At 40.3% G+C, this 25,517-nt stretch overlaps 1 protein-coding gene across 1 annotated transcript in view; it reads left to right on the forward strand.

Annotated features, from left to right (window-relative positions):
• Positions 1 to 24,907, forward strand: part of HAPLN3 (hyaluronan and proteoglycan link protein 3) — a 32,480-nt gene extending 7,573 nt beyond the window's left edge. Inside the window, exons 2-5 of the mRNA XM_018571643.1 lie at positions 9,213 to 9,370; positions 15,621 to 15,992; positions 21,474 to 21,776; positions 24,562 to 24,907. Coding sequence (XP_018427145.1) covers positions 9,250 to 9,370; positions 15,621 to 15,992; positions 21,474 to 21,776; positions 24,562 to 24,845 — 1,080 coding nt within the window. The 5' untranslated portion in view covers positions 9,213 to 9,249 and the 3' untranslated portion in view covers positions 24,846 to 24,907. The remainder of the gene's footprint in view (positions 1 to 9,212; positions 9,371 to 15,620; positions 15,993 to 21,473; positions 21,777 to 24,561) is intronic.
• Positions 24,908 to 25,517: the final 610 nt, after the last annotated feature.

Genomic DNA, 25,517 nt, shown 5'->3' on the forward strand with positions numbered 1-25,517 from the left:
ACTGTCTTCTTTGTCTATTATATCCTTAATTTCCGAATGTCGTTGCATGCATTAGTGCTTGGTTTCTACCCATACAGCAAACTTTGTGACAGCATTTTTCCATGCAGTCAGATTAATTTTAAATGCTCTTTGTCTTCTAGTGGAACCACTGCTAAGTTGGAAAGTTAAATTTAATGGGGTACAGTGTTGTGTGGACATAGGTCAGTGTCAGAGCCCTGGAACAGATGTACTCCCCTCCAGTCTATGAAGGGCTCCTTGGAGGATTTGATTGCCGTCTGCTTCTTGTCAGGAATGTAGTCCACATGATGAGAACATACAAAATAAAGAGGACTACACCCTTCCAGGTTATAACCTCCTCTTGTGTAAAAGAGAAACAAAATATGATTTAATAGTTAAACGTAGTAGAAATTAGATCATAGCAGTTAACTGAGTTGAGTTCAGCTGAACATGTGCAAAGAATACGGTCCTGCAGGGCTATTAACAGGATATAAATGCCAAAACACAGGTGTATCAATTAACAACTAAGGAATTATGACCAACGCTCTGTGCACGATTAAGGGATAACAAATGGGCCAGTTACCACCCTGGAGGGCTAAAAAGCATTGCTGGTAGACATTGTGACTGTTACTCCTCTATTGCTCTGTCAGCATTAAACAGTTCCAAACAAATAATCTAGCTCAGGGCTGACTGTTTCTATTCAGTTTAATTAGGAATGGATTTTTTTTGTCTTTAAACAGGCTGGATGAAGTCATTTATTCAAAGAAGACATAAAGTCTAAAACAAATAAACCACTGTCCCATGGTTGGCTGCACAGCCAGAAATACAATCGATTGTGCAGAAAAATCTTTCAGTATGAAGATAAAATGAAAAAATCAGATCTCAGCACTTCCTGGTTACAAGCAGCTTAGGCAGCTCATTGCCTTCCAGGTGCATTATGGGAGTCTGATATTACGGTCTAAACAATCTGCAGATGCATCTTGGGAAATTACTGTCGCCAAGTGTTCTTCTTGCAGCCTAGATATCATTCTGTGGACGTTGATCTGGAGATTTATGTCATCAGGCTTCTTCCTTGCAGCCTAGGCATCCTTTTGCCTTTCAGACACATATCAGGAAATGTATGTCATCACGCAGCCTCCTCGCAGCCTCGTTGGCCTTTTGACATTCAGATGCATTTTTGGAGATTAATATCTTCTGTCTTTCTCCTATCTCTCCGAATCTGTCGAATCCTTCTCCCTAGCTTCCTAGCAAACTCTCTTTCATGAAACTCTGCACACCCTGGCTCCTTCTGGCCCTGATGTTTTCTCTACTAAAATGCATGAATAATACAGCAGAAAGGTGTTAGAATATTGTCATAATTATGAGTAAAGCAGTGGAAGGTTAGTTTTTTCAGGAATCAGACTGTATTAGAATCTCTGGACAGTTGTCCCTGCTAGTCTGCATTATGTAGTTGTTTTCTAGCTGTATAATTCATGTATTTCAATTAAACCAACTTGAAAAAGGTCCACCAGTATGAAAATGGGGCAGAGATTGAAAGAGGCAGCTCTCTTCAGATTCAACTGTATAATATATTCATAATTCCTTAGAAATGACATTTCTGCTGGTTTTCTTGTAACTATTGACAATAGATTAGGGTAGGGGAAGTAAACGGCTATAATTACCCAAGATGCATTTGGAAAGCCGTGACCAGAAAGTGAATATATTTGTCTTCACAATTTATATTCACAATCAGTTGCATTTATGTTTTAATACCTGCTTTAATACCTTGTCATGTAACTAAAATGGTCTTGAATAGTAAACTTACATTCAAATCCTTATACTGTGCTACTAAGTTATAATCTAAGTCACACACAATGGTTTGTTTGACATCATTCAGGTTTTTTCTGTTTTGTCCTCAAGGGTGTTTGTTAGTAATTGAATAAGTTTGGCTTTACAAAAAAATAGAATTTTAAAATGACCCCTCTGTAAAATATTTGTAGAGTGGAACCCTATATAACTCCTGTTACTGGAAACTGTAAAGGAAGGATGAGGCTAGAGTGTAAAATATAGTCACTGTAGTCTCTGTTTTTCAGTTTCTGAACCCCTTCCTACAACCCCAATCCCTGAAGCCTCTTGGATTGGTATTTTCAAGTTGCAGTGATTGCAGTCAGCACAGTATGCTAACCTCCCTCCCATTTTTCTGGAGTTCCTTTTTAAATTGTAACTCCAGCAAACAGCTAAATACGCTGTTATAATATGATGGAAATGTTTTAGCGACCCATTCAGTCATGAGATTTACACAGCTTTGCCTGGAAACAAAGTCAAGTTGATGACCTAACTATTAACTGCTGCAGTTAAGCAATGCAGCTTTGTCACCTCCCTGCCCCGGCATTGGACTGGACAGTGAAGCAGCAGCAGCGGCAGCAGACCTACAAGCTCATCCCTCTGCTCTCTCTTTCTGTCAGCATGCATCCCAAGCAATACCATAAATATCACACTAATGTAGTTTCTACTTTTTTATAATGCTGAAGTGAGTACCATATATCTTCAATAGAAAGCTGTCATTTACCTGGAAGATATTATCAAAATATACAGTAAGTCCTCTTTTCGATAGGGTTCCTGTGATATAGTATAGACTGTAGAGAAGTCAGTCAGGGAAGACATCCCTAAAGGGCCAGTGTGCAAGAAGAATTGTTGAGCCAATGTTCAACTACTGTACACATTGAAATATTTATTACGTTGAAAAATGTATTTCATATTGATAGATGGAGAAATAAATAGATAAATGGACACATGCACATGACAAATACCTGTTGCCATGCTCTGACCTTTCTCAAGCTGCATAAGTCAACTTTGTTCAGACAACAAACTCCACCATTATTTACAATTCAAATGGTGCCAAAAGGAAATGTAGGAAGTATTTGGCATATACAGTATATAAATACTGTTTAGGAAGGGATAGAAGGAGATTATCAATTCCCCACACCACCCGGATATTATAAACCAGGAGAAAGGTTGGGGCATGATAAAGAATGACTCCTGTGTTCAATTGTGAACCAGTGTGCTGCGCTTGGTATTGTGATACGTGCTATATTTATACCACAAACGAAACCAATATAAGTGATCAAATCCTACTTGCAACTAAATGCAATCCAAAGGTGCATATGTGCATGAACGTTAATAAATACACGTGTCATATAAATATGGTGAAGGTACGAATATAAAACTGATTGGTTAAATATGATAAGTTAAATAAGTTAATGAATAATGCATATGTGTGCCATAAAGTGAAAATACAATGTGGATACTAAATGGTTGAATTATATACCAGGTAAATTAATCAGTCTGGCAATCGGCAACAATAAATAAAAAGGACAATAATTTAAAGGAAGACTGATGTATAACCAATCTAACACATCTAAAACCACATCTAATGGTATAAAGTGAATAAATATAGGTGGATAAATATAAAATTGTATAAGCGAGGGTTGTAACACCAATAGTCTATTTTCTACCGAATGTTATTAGAAATCCAGTGTCTTTTGTTTATACTTCCATTGATGCGTCCGCAAAATAGAAAAAGGAAACCTTCTCTGTAAGTTTCTCTGTCCTCTCCTGCCGTCAGGCTACACTTCCTCTCATCGGCGATAATTAAACAACCTCCAAGGCTGGAGAACACTCCGGAGGGATCAACCAGAAAGCCGAGGGGGAGACCGACGGAAGGAGAGAAGACAGGATTTAAGTGCAGATGTAAAATGTTTTATTTATCAAGTAGTTTAAAAATGATTGCACTTACAGACTTCCAAAGGTACAACAGCATAAGCAACTTATAGCTAGCCTCTTTCCAGGGTGTCAGCGGGGAAACGACACACTCCTTTTACGCGTTTCGTCGTAGAGACTTTCTCAAAAAGGTGTTGTTTCCCCTCTGGCACAGGAGCTTTATATAGACCAAATAGCCAGGATACGCCTTCATTTCAATGACTGACATGTGTTCCTCTACCTAGTTAGCCAATTACACATCAGTTCAGCTGTTCCAACATATGTGATAAATGCCCTAGGACAATCCTCAATCAGTGCATGTGAGAAGCAGGAGTCAAAGAATGACTCCTGCTTCTCACATGCCCAAGAAGAGTGCAATATACAGGATTATGTGATAGGGGGAGTGGCTCTCAACCCCTTTTGACTCACATCTAATATAAATGGGCCCTTATACTTCAGAAGGTCCTTGTACAGCTGCATAGTCTACACAAATGGTATGCCTACCTCTGCTGCATAGGCAATATGTTTACATCTGGAGCTAAGAAGAAACCACAAGGCACCCAGAGGAAACCTCTATGAAATTAAAATTTTGAGCAGAATGCATTCTTTGTCAGCATGTAGCCCAGGTCCAAGGGCTCGGTAATTCAAACCACATTCCTGATCCATATATCACTTTTATTAATATATACTACATTTTAGGGCATCACCACGTAAACTGTAATATTTTGTGTGGAGTTACCAGAATTAACCAGAAATCTGCAGATGTCTACATTGGCCAGAAATATTCCATTTTGTTTTCCTGTTTGATCGAATTGGCACCAAAACTCCAGCCAATTTTTCTTTGGCTGGAGTTGTAGAAGTGTTTGTTGATGTACAGTACACCCATCAGACAGTCATTTCAAACTCGGAACAAAGAGACCAGGTGTTCTCAGTAAAGTGGATGGTGCTGGCTGCATCATTTTCATTCTTACAATGTAGTACATTTTACAAGAGTCTAGAGAAATTAATAGACTGCCAAGATTAGTAGCCAGAACACTCAATTGCTTAAATTTTTGGGGAAGCCCTTTAATTATCTAATCTGTAAGGAATGTAGATAAATACATAGCCACTGGGCTTGTTCTTTAATATATTATAAAGACTAACATGAAATAGGAATTTGCATCAAGAGGAAAAGATTACTTCACAAGGAAGAGTCTGTGAACATTTATTTTGTAAACAAACTTAAACTGACTGCATTCAAGTACCCTAACTACTAACAAAAATGTACCTTATTTGTGTATCACTCGGCTGTGGATCCTCAAATCATCTCTGAATTGGTGCTGACACTGTCCTTCCTTCTGGAGGGTGGCTACTTTTATTCCCCATGGTCTATGTGTGTGTTGTAAAGTAGCCACCGCTCCAAGCTTACTCCCATGATGGACTGCAATCTAAATACAAATTAGTAAACTGAACATAAGATTATAGTCCACCACGGGAGTGAGCTTGGAGCGGTCAGTTGAGTCAGTTTTGTAAGTGTCCCTCTTTAAGCATAGGTCTGAGAAGTGTTAAAACAAGTTAATGTATTTAATGTTTGGCCGGCTTTACACCTTCAATGCAATTCCCATCATATTCCAAATATAGGATATTAACCCTTGTCTCCCCAGTTGAGGAAACTTTGGGATGAATGTATTATTTTTCACTCAATCTGCCCGTTAGGAGCATGTCAAATGCTCCTATCCCTGTCGCAACCACTCAGCTTCATCTGGTGGTTGCCACTTGTAACTGCACTTACCACAGTCCAGTCAGCTGCAGGCTGATCAGACTAATCGGCCTGGCTACACACCCCTCACAGCCTGGGAGTTGGTTAGTTGTGCAATATTTAAGCATCACACGCTCAGGGCTCTGGGCTTGTGATAGTTCCAGTCTTGCTCTGTCTACACAAGCCTTGACTCTTTAATCCTATACCTGTCTTGTTTCTTGTATCCTGTATTTATCTTGTATTAGTTCCTGTCTTGTATTTGTTTCCTGTTCTTGTCTTGCACCTTGACATTAGTCGGTACGTCTTGTTCCTGGGGGCCAGCCTGTGGCATCACCTCTTCAGAGCAAATAGTTTAAGACCTGGGGGCATCCAAGTACCGTGCTTGCCTTATGGGAACGGCGGCTGCTAAAGGTGAAACAACTCGTCACTATTTGTTCTGGAAGCGTGCGTCCACAGCTGGTCCTGACACCCCCCTCCCCAAGCACAGTCCATAAATAATTTTATTTTGTTTAAATCATAAAGCAATCGACAGAGATCTACACCTTCTTTAGAAAGTCCTGGGGTAGGGAGGAGTAACCTGTAAGAAGGAGGAGGTAGATCTGCAAGCAGCGACGGGGAAGTTCTCTTCTCCTCTGTCACCACCCCTGTAGAAGAAAAGCTGGATTCCGCTCTGTCACCACAGCTACAAGCTTTCCTTTCCTCCAATGGGGTGGGATTTGAGCTAGTGCATGGTGAGGCAAGCTTCTTTTAGTGTCCCTCTATTAATGAAAAGGTTAATTAGTGTGAATTAGCCCTGCAGTCAACACACCTACATACATACATACACTTATACATATAAGAGTTGTTCCTGTGTAATGGTTAATGCTCCTCACTAGTTTAAGCCTTGCTAAAAAGTTCATAACTTTAGAGTTACAGGCAGGAATATTCAACTTATCTCCTGACTTGCACATGCAGTTACTGTTCTCCAGTGCTGCATACACCACCCTAGTCAGAGGTTGTGGTAAGTATAGCAGGGCCCAGCAAACAGCAGAAATGTTGCCTATTAAAAAGTTGTTTTTAAATATTAAAATAGGAATATCACCAAATTGTAATCACTTTCAGCATAGCTAAACTTATGCAAACTAAAAAAGTAACAGGCCGGTGTTATGTGTCATCTGCAAATGTGAGCTGCTATCCGTAAGTTTTTACAGATAGAGCAGACTTTCCTTTCTATAAATATATGGAATCACTACTAAACATTACACCAGAGAAAGTCACAGATGTTTAGGAAAGAGCTACGCATGGGCAGGGAAAGGCATGAATGGGCAGGGAAAGTAGATCATCCCTAACAACCAGCACTCATGTCAAACCTAAACTACAGTAGGGCTGTTACGCAACTGGTCGCTTGCTCATGTAGAGTGACAGGTTGAACAAAACAGAAATAGGATTGAGAGTACTTTAATTTATGCAGGATTTGCTTCATTCATACAGGAAGGAACTGGAAACTCTGGAAAGGCATTTGCAATTTGTTTAACATTTGTTCTGCCTGGAGTTAAGCTTTAAGGCCTTTATGATGGGTGTCCTCTGGAACCCTGCAACGCAATGCATGGATTTAAACTAAATTCGGTGATCAATCAACTGTTTCTGGGGGGTAAAAATAGTCTAAAACTCCTCTTCCTACAATTTCTCAGATCACTGCTTCAAGGAGCCAACCACCAGCCTTGTACTTTAGAAAGTTGCCCACCAAAATACATTTGACACCTATCAGAGACATCTAAACCAAACCAAGGTTCTTTTTTCTCCTTGTATTGTGCAAATACAAAGAAAACATCTATTAACCATATGCAATCCAGCTCTGGAAGGGATAAGAAAGACAATCAAAGAGCTGCAACCCATCATAACAGTAGATGAAACGCTGAAAGATATCTTCCAACAACTCCCATTGCTGGCCTTCAGTGAAACACCCAACCTCGGACATAAATTAATCTCATTTTGATTAGAGGGATGCAAACAAGGGAACCAAACTTTGCAAATGCAAACAATGCATACTTTGCAGGCACATCAATCCATTCAAATGTGTCCCCCATCCAATTCCATAGCCAACTCTTTTACTGATCTGCCAACTTTCTCACTTTTCAGTACTCCATTTTTATGTGTGTTTGTGTCCTTTTTTAGAGATTGTTGTCCTTTTGCTAAAGTTTTGGCTATCAGTTCTGCTTGGACCTGAGAAGAAGGGAACATCTCAAAAATGTATACTGGTAATGCAACTGAAAAAAGTAACATGGACAGTACTTTTGCTTTAAAGAGGATTCCAGGATTTTTTTTTATTAACCATTACATTGGGGCTACCCTTGCACTGCCAGGGCTAACTGCTCGTTTTGGTCCCTGGCCAAAAATAAAGAAACAAATTCACTTGGTCCTCAGTGCAGCCTGACTGCTAGACCGGTCCCTGCAGCCTTTTCTCCCCTGGGCTCTGGTGGTCTAAGGACCTGTGACATCATCATATCTAATGCAAGTGCATTAGAGAGACATACCACAGACAGAGTGGAAGAGGAGCGATGTGAGCGCTGACTGCCGCAGGACTGAGGATCAGGTAAGTATATCAGAGCCGTAGCTAGCTCCTTTTGCGCCCGAGGCAAGAATAGAAAATTGCGTCATGCGTCCCGCCTCCAGGATGGCGGCGCATATGTGCAGAATGCGCTGGCGGCCAAATCCAAAATAGCATAAAAATGTGTGTTTTGTTTGATGAAACTAATGAAAACATTTTTTAGTTTCCGTTCATTTTTAGTCTTTGCACATGTCTAGTAATATGTGTGCGTGAGTGAGTGTGTGGTGGTGGTGGTGGGGGGGTCCTAAACAGACCCCTGATATTTCTCCCTGCGAGCTGTGTTGGCCGCCTGGTGCCCCTGTGCCTGCCATGGCAACAGGGGCAAGGGGGAGAAGCCAGGCCGGCCCTGGCTTCGCCCCCTTTCAGCTGCGCCTGAGGCGAGTGCCTCACTCGCCCATGGTAGCTACGGCCCTGAAGTATATCTTCTTTTTTTTTTGCCCCAGACCAAAAAGAGCACTTAACCCTTGCAGTGCAGGGGGATCTCCACTGCAAGGGTTAATTTAAAACAATCCTGAAGTTGTTCTTTAAGTGTTACCTAGCCATCTGTGGTATCTAAGATCTATATTTTCATGGCCTGCGGCTAATTAAACACACATGGAGATGGGAGATGTAAAGAACAACTAAAAATAAATAGAATTACTTCCATAAGCTGGTGGTTTTAATAGCATTATATGATAATTGTGTAAAGGTTTCAGGAGGAGATGGAAATGCAATGAAGAGGTGAAGTGAGTGTTTAGTGTTGCGGCCAAACAAACTCTCTTCTTAGCATTCAATGATATGTTAAGATAAACATCTGTCCTGCACTAATGAGCAAATGTAAAGTAATTAATTGAATATGAACTGGAAATGTAGCTCAGGAAACTGGAATAACTTTAGTGTGCTTTTTGGTGACGTTCCAACATGACATAATGGGATTAAAACAATACTTGTCAAATCAATCAAACAATCACTTGAAAAACCATAAAGAATACTTTCAAATCTCGCTATAATGATTTAAAATGGGGTTTGCACTATGATCAATAGCTTGGAAAGCATACACAGGAAGAGGAAGTCATCGGAAGGAAAGTTTAGGATATCAACAATGAAATAGTAAGTGCAATATCAAATTTTAGGAATGAAATGAAACCCTTCTTGTTTTGTCTTATTTTGCAGATTCCGTTGAATTGGAGTGCAGCCCCATTGGCATACAATGCAGACACAACTCACCGTTTCACTCTTGCTCTTCGCCACTTGTCAATGCCTTCCATTCTACAATGGATTCTACTATGATCACATCCTAAATAACATCTCTAGCAATGGAAATGGAGAAGGTAGGCAAGATTTATATTTTGTTTTTAATTGCCTTGTATTACACATCTAAAAAAGTAAATTCTTGGAATCAGACCTTGGACAATATGCATGCTTACCGCTTCTCACTAAACCTGTTATTTTCTGACACATCTATCAATAAAATGCCACCAGCTGCATGCATTGTTGAATGACCTGACTTTTAGAGCCCTGGACTGAAATTTAGGACAAACGATATTAACCCCTTTTATATAGAGCTTAAAGTGCATACAGTATGCTGCTTACAGACCATGCCTAGTTTGAAAGGAAACTCAAGATTATTAACACCTTAAAGACTTGAGCAGCACTCCCACAAAATGCTGTGGATTCAATTTGGGATGTGCTCTACTGTGTTCACCACTGACTTTTGATACAGGTTGTATCAATACGACCAAAGCCTGGAGATCATGTCCCAGAGATATAGAATGTTCTGCGTGAAAACACTGCTCCATGGATATACATCTACCTCCCACATAAGAATCAAATAAAGTCTTACCTATGTAACTCATACCCATAAATAACTAGATATACCTTGCCAATTTAACCAAACCTATAGTGAGGATTCTTTCGACAGCCTGTGTAGGAGCAGTAGTGCAATGCCAGTGGTTACCTTGTGCAGGAGCCCTTGTAAATTATCACAACGCCCACCCCAGCACCTCCGCTACAAATTAATATCTTATTAATTTTAATCTGTGTGGTCAGGATATTTAGCACCAATGGGATATTTAGCACCAATGCTGGGTTCTTAAAAAGGCATGTGGTTGTAATTCCTCAAAAGTTGTATTATAACATTGTATAGCAAGCTTTTGAAATGGTAGTTGTTACGTTTCTGTTACATATACTGTATGTGTAGTCTCCAGTCTACTGAAGCCTTCCTCAGCCAAGGTTCCTCATGAGGCTGCTAGGGGTTCCTTGAGAAGTAAACAACAATTAATTATTCTCCCACCTATAATTACCACGGATGTAAGGACGGAACTGCCTTGGGTGTAAAATACAATCAGTATACTACATTATTTATTCTTCAATTTAATACTTTCTACAACTTATTGATAATACTAATGTACCTAGAGCTGTAGGTATATTCATTTCTAGCAGGAGTGTCTGTTGTGGGAAAAAAGGTTAGGAAAGGCTTATATATTCTGAGAATCTAGAGCAAAAACCTGATTTTACTTTGATTAAATAGCCTTGCTCTCTGTGTTAGGCCCCTTTCACATGGGCTGATCAGGAGGGGATCTGAGCAAGGATCCCCTCCTGATTGGAGTGGAATGTCACCACTGTGACATCCATGTCTCTCCAGTTCTTACCTCCATCTTGCGATGGAGGAGAAAGACCCAGTTTACACAAAGCATAAATGGGGCACCGGCATTCCAAATGTTGAATTGCGCATCTTTTATTGTCGAAAGTGCAGCATATCACAAATGCAGCGTTTTGGGGTCATGCAGGATCCCCTTCTTCAGGCAAGACATGTGTCATGTCATCACATATCTTGCCTGAAGTAGGGGATTCTGCATGACGTGCATCACAAATGCAATGTTTCGGGGTCACGCAGGATCCCCTTCTTCAGGCAAGACATGTGTCATGTCATCACATATCTTGCCTGAAGAAGGGGATTCTGCGTGATGTGCATCACAAATGCAATGTTTCGGGGTCACGCAGGATCTCCTACTTCATGCAAGACATGTGTCATGTCATCACATGTCTTGTCTGAAGAAGGGCATCCTGCGTGACCCTGAAATGTTGCATTTGTGATATGCTGCACTTTCATCAATAAAAGACCCGCAATTCAACATTTGGAGTGCCAGTGCCCCATTTATGCTTTGTGTTATGTAACGGCGCCATCCGCTGGACATCACAGTCAGCGGTCAGGAGTGCGATGGGTTCATGGACTTCTTCTTCAAATAGACCTATTCTACACATCTGGGATTTCATTCCAGTAGCCGGTATGGAGGACATTTTCTAGGGATTTTGAACCAAATTAAGTGATTCCAAGATGGCAACATTAAATGCTTCTAACAGTGTATGGCCAGCTTAAATGAACTTTAATCTCATCTCTCAGATGTCCAAGAATGACAAGAGAACTCATGTATGAAGAGGAAGGTTAACCTCTGAAAGAAAGCTACTCAAATCTGATACTCATTAACTTTTAAATGGATTCCTAAGTAAATAACTTGCAAGTCTGAATAACTTGAACACCTGTAGAATTTTGTTTAAAAACATTTCTTTTTGTTCAATTTTTCAATATTTAATAGAGTTGAAATGATAATTCCTTTCAAACATAGTGAAACATTTTCATAGTGAACATTTTCTGTAATGTTTTCTGGAATTAAATGTTAACAGTGAATGTGTTTTTTAAAAAAAAACAAACTACATTCATCAAGTCTCAAGTCAATGCCATTATTGAATGTTCTGATGAGATTTCTCATATGAATATTCATATGAAAATCCTATCAGTCTATGACCACCTTTAAGTTATAGACATTAGATGTAAATTCTGTCTTACCATATTGATAGAAAAGCTGATCCACACAAGGGGTGCAGGTTAAAAAGTAAAAAAAAAACATGTCCTATTCAGTATGACAAAATATGTTCCTAGACAATAATGACATTTAGGAAATTATCACAATGTATACAATGTATGTGAATGGGTTGTTACCTGAAAACCCTGTGTAACATCAGAACTACAGGGAACACAGCTAAGGTAGTAGTCACCACAGACCCCAAAACGTGGGGGATTCCAACAAACCCATACATTTATATGCCACTGTTGTTACTAGGTGGCTTAAAAGTGGTAGAGGTGACTGTATTGACAAGGGCAGCTGCCATAGTAATGTAGAGTTTGATACCTGATATTGTTTTTAGTGAAGACTGTTTTTATTCTGCTAGAGTCACTGCAATTGGGGCTTGAGTATTCATCCTTTTCATCAAGTTTCTTCTCAAATGTTGGCAGATTACACATCTGTTTATAGACAATGAAGGCTGGCAGGGTGCAATTATTATTCCCCACGGTTTGTTGAGAAGGTCCTGACTAAAAGGATGTCTTTTCAACTATTATGTTATATACCAAGCCATGTCATCAAACGGGCAGCAGCAGTTCAGAGGAATGCTAATCAGTAAGGACAGAAAATCAGAGACAGTTTTGGTTTTACATGAATATAATTTAATAGATTATGACAGTAACATAGAAGAGCGATAGCAGAATGACGGCAGTTTTTCATATTGTATTTATGTATTGAAACTTTTTGCCTGAGTATAGACCTATGTGTATACCAAGCATGTGTAAATTCACTTACTGTTGGTTGGCTCACTAACTCTGCTGGAAGTCTGTTCCAAGCATCACCTACTCATTCAATAAAATAATGCTTTCTATGGTTAGTTTTGAACTTTCCTCCTGCTAAATTGAAGTCATGTCCCCATGTTCTTGCTCTCAGCTTCATATTGAATATAACTACCCTTAATAAATGTAAATGTTTAATTCATTATTTTCCTTGCGGCTATACATATTAAAGGAGAACTATGGGGTCAGGGCTTTTCCCTAAGGGTAATGGGAGAACACAAACTAGTGTCCTCCCGTCACCCAAAGCTCAGTATACCGCGAGCTACAGCTCGCGGTATACTGAGCCGCTGCGGCTGGGACGGATCCCAACATTACTGTCTGGATCCACCCAGCTGCGTGAGTGACAGCTAGCTCTGCCTATCTAGAGGCAGAGCCAGCTGTACACACCCCCTCCCCCATCCGTTCCGCCAGTCAGCACTGGAGACTCAGACAGGGGAGGGGGGAATCCCTGCAGGGAGCCATGAGTGACAGTCATGGCTCTCTGCAGGGACCTGATCGAGATGTGAGCGAGCGACGGTATGTGTTTGCTCACTTCCCGATCTATTGAGCCGACCTGTGACAGTTTCATTGTCACAGGTCGGCTAGAACTATGGGGTCTATTCACGAAGCTGCCGAAGGATCTAGCCGTAGCTTCGGCCGATCCTTCGGCTAGCTTCGGCCCCAGGACCCCTTCGGTTCAGTAGAACCGAAGGGGTGCTGTACGGGCTATTCACTATAGCCCGTACAGCTCCCGAACGTGGCCGAGTGGCTCAGTTGAGCCGAACGCATATGCATCGGCTCGGCTGAGCCGTGCTGAAAGCCGAAGCTGGCCGCCTGCTTCTGACAGCTGGGCGGAGCCAGCCGTGATCTTACGGCTGGTTCCGGCCACTTGCAGAGAGAAGCCGATGTACGGCTGAATTCAATCGATGTACGGCTGAAATCAGCCGTACCAGCCTGAAGTGAATAGCCGAACAGTGTTCGGCTCACTTCACTTGGGGTCGGTTGTTCACTCGGCTGCCCTCGGGAGCTTAACGAATAGACCTCTATGAGGCTGAGTGATTTTAACTCGCCTCATAGTTCTCCTTTAAGTGCATGTTACGGTCTCTCCTGATATGTTTATGAACAGTCTTTGTTATTAAAAGAGATTTTCACCAGAAAGCCAAGAGTATATTAGGTAAGAGATCTGACAGTCATGTATGTCATTCATTACAAGGCAGAGAAGGAGCAAATGGAAGAGGCATGCAGATGTCACACAGGGTCAAGAAGACCAGACATCAGAATTCAGTGACGTCTGTGCTTCCTGGAGTCACACAGTATTATTAAGAGCCTCTTACGTTTGTTGTTACAATGCAGCATATTCAGAAAGCCTCCAGCAAGATTACACATCACTTGGAAACATTAGACCAAAGTCTAACCACCACCACTGGGACATGGGTTGACCTTAGTATATGTGACAGTAATCAATATCTGTTTCTAAGAAGGGGTGGGGTGTCTGTTGCTAACAATGACAACTGCTCTGTTTAATATATTTATTTTATGTGGTTTATAATACATTATGGCTGGCAATGATACAAGTGACACTAAACTCAGGAGATACTGTATATCCTGAAAATGCATCCAAGTATCTCAACTGCTAACAATACTGGATCTTGTGTATCATTCAGCTGTAGATTCTCAAATCATCTCTGAATTCATGCTGACACTGTCCTTCCTTCTGGAAGGTGGCTACTTCTGTTCCCCATGGTCCCTGTGTGTGATGTAAAGTAGTCACCACTCCAAGCTCACTCTCGTGATGGACTACAATCTCGAAACAAATCAGCAAACTAAAAGTGAGATTGTAGTCTATCACAGGAGTGAGCTTGGAGCGTTGCCTCCTTTACAACACACACAGGGACCATGGGGAACAAAAGTAGCCATCCTCCAGAAGGAAGGACCGTGTCAGCAATTCAGAGATGATTTGAGGATCTACAGTGATATACAAATAAGCTACATTTTTTGTTAATAGTTAAGGTACTTGAATGCATTTTTAAGATTTAACGCCTGAATTTAGTGTCACTTTAAAGCCAAACTTAAGGAATTTTTTTTTTCTTCGGAATATGCTATGTACCAGAAAAAGACCTCTAATGATGGGTGTTGCATGTGTGGATGCTGCAGGGGTACTAGTCTTTACCTACTCAACTTAAAAGAAAAAATTACTTCTGTCTGTATTGCTGTTGAACAGTTTTCTTCTCTTCCTATCTGCGGATAAGGTTGCCCCCAGGGCAGTGAGTCTCTCCAACAGTCCTGGTCAGCAATAAAACCTGACAGAAGTTCTAATCCTTTCCCACACTATCCAAAACAAAAAAAGTTTTGGCTGTAGTTATACTTTAAATGCATTTGCAGTGTCAGTCATGCCAAGAACTTCTAGCCAGCTTCTGCAATTCTGTTTCAGAATTGATGCTTTAAATTGTAGACTTGTATTCATGGAGTATTTTCATTTAAATTTCTACCCAGTAATGAATCCAACAAATGTGGCTGACATTTACCTTGATGTGCCATATACTCTATCTATACACTGACTAGATATTTCTTGTTATAAATTAGTGCCACCTAGTGTTCAAGTTGAAAAAGACATGCAGTAACAGCTAAAGATTTTTTTTATAACCACAACACATGTCCGCAACTTACTTTTCTATTCCTTCTAAATTAAACATATTTATATATATATATATATATATACGTATACGAATTTTTCTCTATATAAAATGGCTCTAGTGAACGCACCTTATAATGATAAAGAAATAAACCTAAGTTAAGTACTAATAAAGAGACCAATTTCTGTACATTCCACACTCCACTGAGATGCTTTAAAGAATAAGAATACATGACTATTGCTGAATTTTCTCTCCTTTTACATATGAACATATTTGTTTACATTTCAGCAATTCACTTCAATGGTGTGAAGCTTGTGGTTTATACACCAGAAGATGACCTCTTTGGTTATCGTGGAGGTAACATTACACTTCCATGTTCGTTCCACTATGAGCCAGCATTACAGTCACCGAGAAGATTTCGTGTTAAGTGGTCCAAGCTGCACAAAGATAACACCAAGGAGAAGGATGTGCTGGTGGCAATCGGTTTAAGGCAGCGTAGCTTTGGAGAATACAAAGGTCGGGTTCACTTGCGCCAGCGTGTTCCAGATGAGGTTTCTCTTGTCATTACTGATTTGCGCCTGGAGGATCATGGAAAGTACAAGTGCGAAATCATTGATGGGCTTGAAGATGAAAGTGGCATTGTAGAACTGGAATTAAGAGGTGAGAAACTAGGGCTAAAAGTTTAATAGTTTCCCTACTCCCCACCCTGGCCAAGGTCACATTCCACCATAGATGCACACATTCTAAAGCTGGCAATGCACCTATAGATTATCTGCAGACTTTCTATGGTCAGATGAAAAAAGTGCAACAGATTCCTCCATTTATGCTAAACTGTGTGGATGAAGGAATCTTCCACTGGGCCAAGCTTCAGTATCTTGCTAGTCAGTCCCGCTGGCTCTCAAAACACCTGAACAATGCCTGCATTCATCAGATTGTTCACGTGTTTTGAGAGCCAGCAGGGCCGACTAGGAAGATACTGAAGCTTGGCCCAGTGGGAGATTCCTCCATCCACACTGTTTAGCGTAGATGGAGGACAGTTTGCTTGGAAGTGAGTGTATTTAATCGTATTTAAGATATGGTTCCAGACAATGATAGAAAACTATGTTTGCACTTTACCTAATGCTGAATTTTGATTTAAGCAATGGCCGCCTCCATATTTCTCTTACTATAGGCTTTCTTTAAGAAAATAATCCAAAAGAGTGAATTTACTAAACCCGGGGGGGATGGGGATGGGTCTCATTAGAAAAGTAGAAGGTGAAAAGAGCTATTTTGCCATATGCTTCGCAAATGTGGTGAGTCAATAAAAATGCCCTTTGACTAGCATTGTGATGGCATAGATCCATTTCTAGTATAGTGTTTGGTCTCCAGGAATATTGAAACTATGGTGGCAGATTGTTGCGACGTAATAAATATAAAATAATCTAGTTTTAGAAAATGGATGATTAGATAGTAAATTAAAATCAACAAGAATAATAATTGTTAAAAATACAAGAAAATGTTTTATGATTCTAGAATAAGTGAAGGTCTCTGGTAAATCTTTTACTTGTCTGTTAGATTTACATGTTGACGTGTTGACATGCTATATCAATATCTATATACATATCTATATATATATATATATATATATATATTGCAAATATAAGAAAAGATAGAAAACAGTTTATCTCTATACTTGTTAAATGGTCTGATAAGAACGGTAAGAGATATTGTGTATAAAGTTAAAAAGTATTAGCCAATCAGAAATAATCTCTTCACCAACCTGACAAATCTTATCAGCTGCTGTAGGTTGTTTACTCCACATCATGGCCACTATATGGAGCCGAGGAGCATAGGAGTTTCCTGCAAAGCCAAAACTCTGCAAATGGTTTATAAATACACTCCTTAGTCACTGCAGTACACTCCCAATCTGTGTTTACTATATCGGTGTGCACAGAGGTCTGTTATGTTACATAGATCAATATAATATATACAAGTTTAAATGATTCTTCTGATTCCTGTGACAAAATGTAAATAAGTGGAGGCAGAGGACAGAATTGTGGACATTGATTAATACTGCCTCAATAATTGCAGTTACTAATCTGTCACATCTTATATTTTAGGCAAGTTAGGGAGATGTGTTATCTGTATGCAACGTGCAAGATAAATTAGACACAATGAGCATATTTGTGGCTGTTTAAAAAGTGTTCCTCAGCACTTCTTTATTCTATGACAGATATAAGGGATATCTTAACTCACAAAAGAGGTGCTTGCAGTTGAAGTAGAATAGAGAAAATACGCATTCACTATTTGGTCACACAATCACGCAAAACGAAATCTGCTTTGTTAGCAAAACACACCCATAAATTAGCAAGTAATTGACATGTAGCTACTATAGGCTGGGGTCACGCTGTTGTGCTGTTGGTAACTTGCGAAAACATGTGTTATGCTTGTTGGTATACTGCTGTGTCATTTTTAATGGCACCACAATGTAGCTTACCTGCTATGCTGTGTGCAGTACAATGCAGAGCACCACTCTTCTGTGAATTGTGGTACACTATCTTACAAAAAGTACTGCATGCAAGCTTTTTGGTGCGTCTTGGTGCATTAGGCTGCCCATCTAATAAACAGTGTGCCTTAAAGTAGTATAAACTCTCAAACTTTGTTTATGTATATTGCCCAGCAAAGTATTTGTTTACATTTTTTCCCAAACACTTCCAGCCATCATGGTTGCAAAAGCTCCAATCCCTCAGCTCACCTTCCCTGAACTTCCTGTCCAGTTCAAGATTACAAGGGACAGAGCAGTCTCCAGCAGCTAGCTTGGAGAAGGGAAGCAGTTTGCCCTGCTATGCCTGTGTGTTTGTTTAGGCACACACAGCTTACTTACATACACAAGAGGGCTCCAAAGGACCCTGCAAGGGAAAAGATACCCCCTTTAGGCTAGGTTCACACCTGCACAACACCCAGGAGGCGCGTCCCGGGGCAGCACGATCGTGTGCTTGATTGCAATGGGGTAATATCCGCATGGCAATCGCTAAAAAAAGCGACCTTTTTTTTGCAACACATGACACGTGGGAAACCGTGCGATCCACACAGCGCGACTGGGGTGCCATTAGAAAATAATGGCACCCACAGCGTGATCGCCTGCGGTGGGCGACTCCATGAGCGATCGGCAATCCGTGCGGTTTTGTGCACGATTGCCGTGAGGTGAGGAGTCGCCCACGTGTGAACCTAGCCTAAACAGGATCAGGGCCAGTGCTCAGAGGACCAGATGATTCTGTAGGAAGCTAAAACTTTCAAACATGAAGGAGCAGCATCCATTGTAAGTGATTTCATCAGCATTTGAAAAAGCTTCAAAACCTTTTGAATTTAATATCGCTTTAACACAATGATCGTTAACGCACAGCATATCGCACATTCACTCACCACAGCAGTGTAAATCCTGCCTAATAATAAATATCCCCCCCTAGCATGTGCGTAAGTCATAACTTCCATGGAGATTTTCTAAAAGTAGCCACTGGATGTCACTGTCTACAAAACTATTTCCAAATGCCCAATAGCATGTAGCTATCCCTACCTAGGTCTGAATAAACACAAAAGGCATAGAATGTTTTATGGTAAATGGACAGGCTACACAATATTTCATTAAACATAATAATCAGCCAACATCACTTGAAAAAAAAAACAATTTTCCTCTTTACAATATTTTGCTGTTGCAATTATTTTATTTATGAAGAGAGGTGTATGACAAGTTATTATTACTATACAGGATTTATATAGAGCCAACAGGTTGTGCAGCACTTTACAATATAAGGAAGGCACTGCAGTTACAATACAAATCAAAACAAGATGGTAAGGAGGGTCCTGCCCGTGAGGACTCGTTAGGTGATTAACGTTAGGTGATCAAAATCAATTGTTTCTTCATGAACCAATGCTGTTAATATGGAAATACATTTTATATGACAAGAAAAAAAATGGAATAAGATAGAAGAATGAACACTCCTTGGTGTATTGTATGTGGAGACAACCTATTGTGAAGGGTTTACAGCAGTGGTTCTCAACCTGTGTAATCTCAGGACCCACATTTGTCCTTGGTCATTAAGTTGTGACCCAAGTCGCAGTGCAATGCACGGAATTAGGGTACCGCGTGTTCCGCTGCGGACATACGAGCTGTGGGTGGAAGGTGCGTTTGGGGTACAATTCAAATGAATGGCAACGCAACACACCTCCCACACCAGAATGCACGGTAGGTGCGATTGCGTGGTACAGTGCGTTAATCACATGATTCTATGTGATTAACGCACTGTACTCATGTGAACAGGCCCTCAAAAACACTGGCATACATACACAACCACAGACACAATCTCATACACACTCCAAAAAATGTTTTAAGGTCAACCCAGCCTCCCTACCATATGAGAACTGGAGTGGATCCTCAGCCTGGGGTCCAGTGTGGGCTGCTGTGCTGTGACGGAGCTCCCTCCATATGTGCATTGCTTGTACAGCTCCCTTGCGTGCCCTGTAGGACATGTGAGGGAGCTGTAAGCAATGCACATATGGATGGAACCTTCTCGCAGCCATCGACCCATCCCATCTCCCCTCAAGCTAACACTCGGCGTCGGGAAGCATATTTTAAATGGCTGCTTGGCAAGAGAACTGACAGTGCTGTGCTAGGGGGAGGCTTAGGGGGAGGCTTAGGAGCCTCTCACCTGGAAAAGTGGAAGGCATGCGGCGACCCTCTGCACAGGGGCTCGCGACCCACTTTTGGGTCACGACCCACCAGTTGAGAACCAAGGGTTTAGAGGAAAAAAGAGGAGGGGGGGGGGGGGGTTGCAGCCCTTTGTTAGAGCTGTAATCTTATTACTCCATCATTGCACCAGTGATAAAGTCAACAAAAAGTGTATGCTGGTGATTTTCAGGCATATATCTCTATCCTTGTTCAGTTCATGAGCCATGCTAAGGTATAGCATCAACAATTGAGGTACAGGTATGCTATCAGTGCACCCTCAAAAAGACAAACATTGTACTGTGTTAACCAAGTTAGTCTTCAATTTCAAAACTTTTATAACTTCTGAGAGGCTGCTGGGAGCAGCGATAAAGGGAGCAGAGAGCCCCGTGTGTCGCTTAATAAACTATACTTGAAATCTAACTTAGCCACAAATTGATCAAGATTGTCAGTTCTAGAAGTAAAGCATAGAGGGAGATGTCGAACAAATGCCTTTTCTAAAGAACCTGACACTCCTGTCCATCGCTGGCAATGGGTCTCTGCTAAAAGATGAATTTAGGGTATAGCCAGTGATCATTCTCTGGAAAACAAGGAGGATCATAATTCAGTCTGGACTGCAGACTGGGCAGCATGACCAGAATTACACCTTTCGAGAGACACCATGTAACTAATATTCTGGTCATTTAAAACACCACTTTTCTTCTTTGCTTGTTGGATTGACTGTCTTGCATCATATATGGCTCAGTTAAATTTTAGGGCCTGTTCATACAAGCCTGTGTTTTAGCAAACTGGCTAGTGCACTGTGCAACTCCGGCAGTGTGTACACTCCATTCCGGTCCCCACACAGCAGCGTGGTTTCCCACGCAGTGACATCCAGTGCACTGTGAAAAAATGCAGCATGTCTCCATTTTTTCACAGCTCAGAGCACTGCCCATCACACCTGCATGGGTGGTGTGAACAGGGCACATAGAAAACATTTGTGAACTGGGAACCTTAGACTCTATGCTTCTTCAGGGCAGGGACTGATGTGAATGTGGATCATGTACAGTGCTGCATACATTGTTGGTGCTATATATATGCCAATAATAATGTACCGTAATTAATTACCATTTGCAACAGGGCAAAAATAGTGCATAGAGTTCAATGAACAATAGAAGGCACATGGCTGTTGGGGTCACTGTTGAGTGTAGGTCTGAGACCTTGTCCTTTTAACTTGTATCCAATTGTTTTGAGTTTGCTGAACTCTATTTGCAGAGTTAGCTCACTTGCATTAGATTTGGCTTAGAAAAAATTGACCAGGCCTGGGAAACATAAAGCCTGGTGTTGATAGCAAGATGATATAGTTTAGATGATCTGGTCATATTTAGTGAACAAACAAAAAAAAGGTTCCTTCTAAAGTTGTGATGATTGATTTGTTGAACAAATATTTCTGTGTGCAGGTGTTGTATTTCCATATCAGCCTCATCATGGACGCTACCAGCTCAATTTCCACGATGCCAAAAAAGCCTGTGAGGGACAAGACTCTATGATGGCTTCATTTGAACAGCTCTATAAAGCCTGGGAGGAGGGTCTGGATTGGTGCAATGCTGGATGGATAAGGGATGGCACTGTCCAGTATCCCATCACCTTACCCAGAGAACCTTGTGGTGGAAAGGACACTGCACCTGGGGTGAGGAACTATGGAGAACGTCACAAACATTTGCACAAATTTGATGCTTTCTGCTTTTCTTCTGCTTTGAAAGGTGAGAGTTCAGTTTCTTTTTAATGCACCATACTTTACTTATGTTTATTAGACATGTGCGATTCGGTTCAGTCCGAAATTCGTTTTGGACGAATTTTCGGAAATTCGGAGATTCGGATGCATCCGAATTCCGAATTACAGCTAAGACGAATGCAAACGAATCCGAAATTCCCGATTTCCCGAAATTCGTTATTGGACGAATTTCGTTGCACCATTGACACCATTTTACCTCTACAACACATCTATGCTTAGAGTACAGAGGCTATAGTGTAGAGGTTAGAGCAAAGGATTCCCATTGCTAACGTCCTAGGTTCAAGTCAACTAATATTTAAAGTTTTTTTTTTCCTTTGCTTTTGAATTGCCATTTTCCTAACATTCCTACCAGACCTAAAGGGTCTGGTATGAATTGGGGGGAAGCTGGTGCACATGTCTAATGTTTATTGACTTATAAATCCTTTGTGGCATCCACTTAAATACAGCAGAGCTGTCTCTGGTAAAATGGCACAGTGTCTTGAGGTTGCGTCAAGTAAAGTAAACATTTCTAGTTTTGGGCAGATTGGAGAAGAGGTTCGGGGATCATTATGTTTTTATTGCTGTTTGTGTTAATTTTGGGGAGACACATTTCAGTTGTCACTAGAATAAGAATAAATGGGAAGTTTTTCACAGTTGTCAACTGTACTCATGACAGCTGTCAGGGAGATTTCTCTCACCTCATGTTGATTCTCTGGGACAGGGAGTAAGGCATAGATATTCCCAATGGGGACACGGGAAGCAGTAAAAACCTGACAGAAGTTGTACCTGCTATGCTGTAGGTAAAACTAGCTTTATTGTTCTTCAAGACAGGAATTCCACTAGGATATAATATCTGTTCCTATATATACAGTATATCTAGAGTCTTTCTTCTCTTTTAGGCACTGGAGTTTCTTTATTAAAGGAGCGAGCATTCACTAAGCTAAGTAAGCTAAGTGAAACCATGTTCACTTCTGTTGTCTAATCATGTGCAAGAATACATCCTACTTTCTAATAATCATTGTACACGAGTGGATATTCAAAGACAACACAACTTGACCTTATTTAATAAGCACAGTAAACATAAAACGTTCTAAGTGAACTTTCACTTAGCAAAGCTGTAAATACATGGCTCGAAAACCTCCCATTCCTGCTGAATCAGGTGAAATTCGAGCAATGGGTAGCCCTGTCGGCACTGCTGACTTGACAAGGGTCAATTTAAAATAAGACTGAACCAGGTGGAAAATTAACAGGCAAACATTCCTATCAGGTCCAGTCACTGTTCCGGCATTCAGGCAGGTGTAGGTGCTTCGCCTGCCTGAATATAATAAGCAGGAGAGGAGATTTCTCCATTTCCATTAAACAGGAATCTATTGATGTTTATATATGGCCAGCCTTAGTCTTTACCCCTTCAGTAAATCAACCCTTCTGCGTCTTTTTTTTAAACCTGCTAACAGCCTGAAGGTAGAGTGAGTGAGATTTGTCACTTCTAACTTACTTACTCATGCATCCTAATTTCAGTTAGAGCTATTGAGCTCTGTAAAAACTGGCTTTTTACTACAGAAATGCTGGAAATGTGAAAATGAGCCAGGATCTACCTTGCTAGCTGCATATTACAAAATATTAATATGCGATTGATCTGATTTACCAAAGGAGTCATTTATGTGCATATTTACTGCAGTTATCCAATCATGTAAAAAGCAAATTCCCGTAAACTTTGAAAAGCCAATTATGTGCACACAAAGAAAGAAAAAATGAATTTGCTTTTCACATGATTGGATAACTGTTTTAAATATTCACACAATTTATTATTGAAGATTCATAACTCCTTAAGCAAATCAGACTCAATATTTCCTATTTACCTGGCAATGCCAAAAAATTATTTTTTGTAAAGCACTGCGCAAATGATTGTTGATGCTATAAGAAAATATATACATATAAAATATATACAGAATATACATGCATTTTGTTTAGTTCAGTTTCGGCTATTTTGCCTACTGAATGAACATAGGCTGCTTGATATATTCCTATATTTTCTTTCTATATAAGTCAACTTTTATTTTTAGTTCAGCGGCCTGTTACGGGAAATCCACAAATAGTTTATTACAGGAGCCTCATTCCAACTAGCATGCATCTCTTCTTACAGAGTTTGCTTTATGTCACCCTGGCTGAAAATGAGTAATACAGAGCTTTCATTGCCTTATGAAAGGCAACATTCACACAGGTTTTAATTAAATAATAATAATAATAATAATTTAGGTATATATATTTTAAAAAATCTTAATTTTGAGTAGGGGATTATTAAAATCCCTCTCAGGTTATTTTCTGTCATCTGTGTTCCATGGGGAAGATTTCCCTTTACTTCCTGTGTTATAGACACAATGGGAAGGGAGAGTAAATCTCTCCAAAATAATGGAAATGACTTCTGAAACAGTTGTCACCAGTGTCCTCAATGCATAATTAGCACTCCATTCCCATTCTAGTGACAACTCATCATGTTCTATTCTCCATAACTTGGAGTTACAGTAACAATAACTCAGTTACAGTAATAATGGTGACTAGGACAATCTGAGAGGTTAAATCTCCCCAGCAAGGTCATAGACGGCAATGAAAACAGGAGTTCTAACTCCTCATCACTGTCTCTAACTCACTAAAAAAAATTTTTTTTGACTTTTGAAATACTTTAGTTCACATTCTTCCCTTGAATAGGATAAACCTTGCCTCTATCGTTGCTTTTTCTACGGATTGTTTAAACTGTTTAACTTCCTGTCCCACAGGAAAGGTTTACTACCTAGAGCACCCTGACAAGCTCACGTTTGCTGAAGCCAAAGAAGCGTGTGTGCAAGATAACGCTAAGATTGCCAAAGTTGGTCAGCTCTTTGCCGCCTGGAAGTTCCAGGACTTTGATCGATGTGATGCTGGATGGCTGGATGATGGCAGCATTCGATATCCCATTGCCTTCGCCCGGCTTAACTGTGGACCTCCGGAACCTGGTGTTCGAAGCTTTGGATTCCCAGAGAAACATAATAAATTTGGAGTATTTTGCTACAAAATGAGCTAAACACTTGGTAGCATCACCACCAGGACAGTTTGATCATCTACCTAGAGCAGAACTTTTTTGCCCCACACAACAAGGTGGACATATAGAGACAGGATAGCCAAATCTCTGCCCAGCATATATGTCACCAGCAGTGATGGTAAAATAAGACTATTGTAAAAATAAGTCACAGAGCTCCTTTAAAGCATATTGGCCATGTCGTATATTCATTGATTTTGCATTTGTGTAAGGACAATTTTTTTTTTCAAGTTGTTATATTTTATTCTTTTTTTTAAGGAATGTAAAAATAATACTAACTCTGATGTAACAATAAGAATTATCTGTCCTGTAAAGTCCAGTATATAGACTATAAACAACACCAAAGCACAGAAGAGGTTGGGTGCATGAGAAACATTGTGTTTTTTTACTTAAATCTAATATTATGCATTGGAAGAAAGAGATTGACTGCTATATGAGCAGTACATATTGCTTTACAGCATACAGTGTTGAACTGTAATTACTATTCTCTTGCAGTTATACAGATCACCAGCAGAGGCACTATTGTGACCTCAGAGGAAAGCACAGCCACTGAGCACATCTTAGGCAGACCAACAAGTTTTTGACTTTAGGAGTATTTTCTATTTATTGAGGAATACCTTTGCAACAATTCTTTTTTTTATGGTGTATGATACAGAT

Source organism: Nanorana parkeri, unplaced genomic scaffold (assembly GCF_000935625.1).
Source record: "Nanorana parkeri isolate BGI_ZX_2015 unplaced genomic scaffold, ASM93562v1 scaffold42, whole genome shotgun sequence".
NCBI classification, from domain to species: Eukaryota; Metazoa; Chordata; class Amphibia; order Anura; family Dicroglossidae; genus Nanorana; species Nanorana parkeri.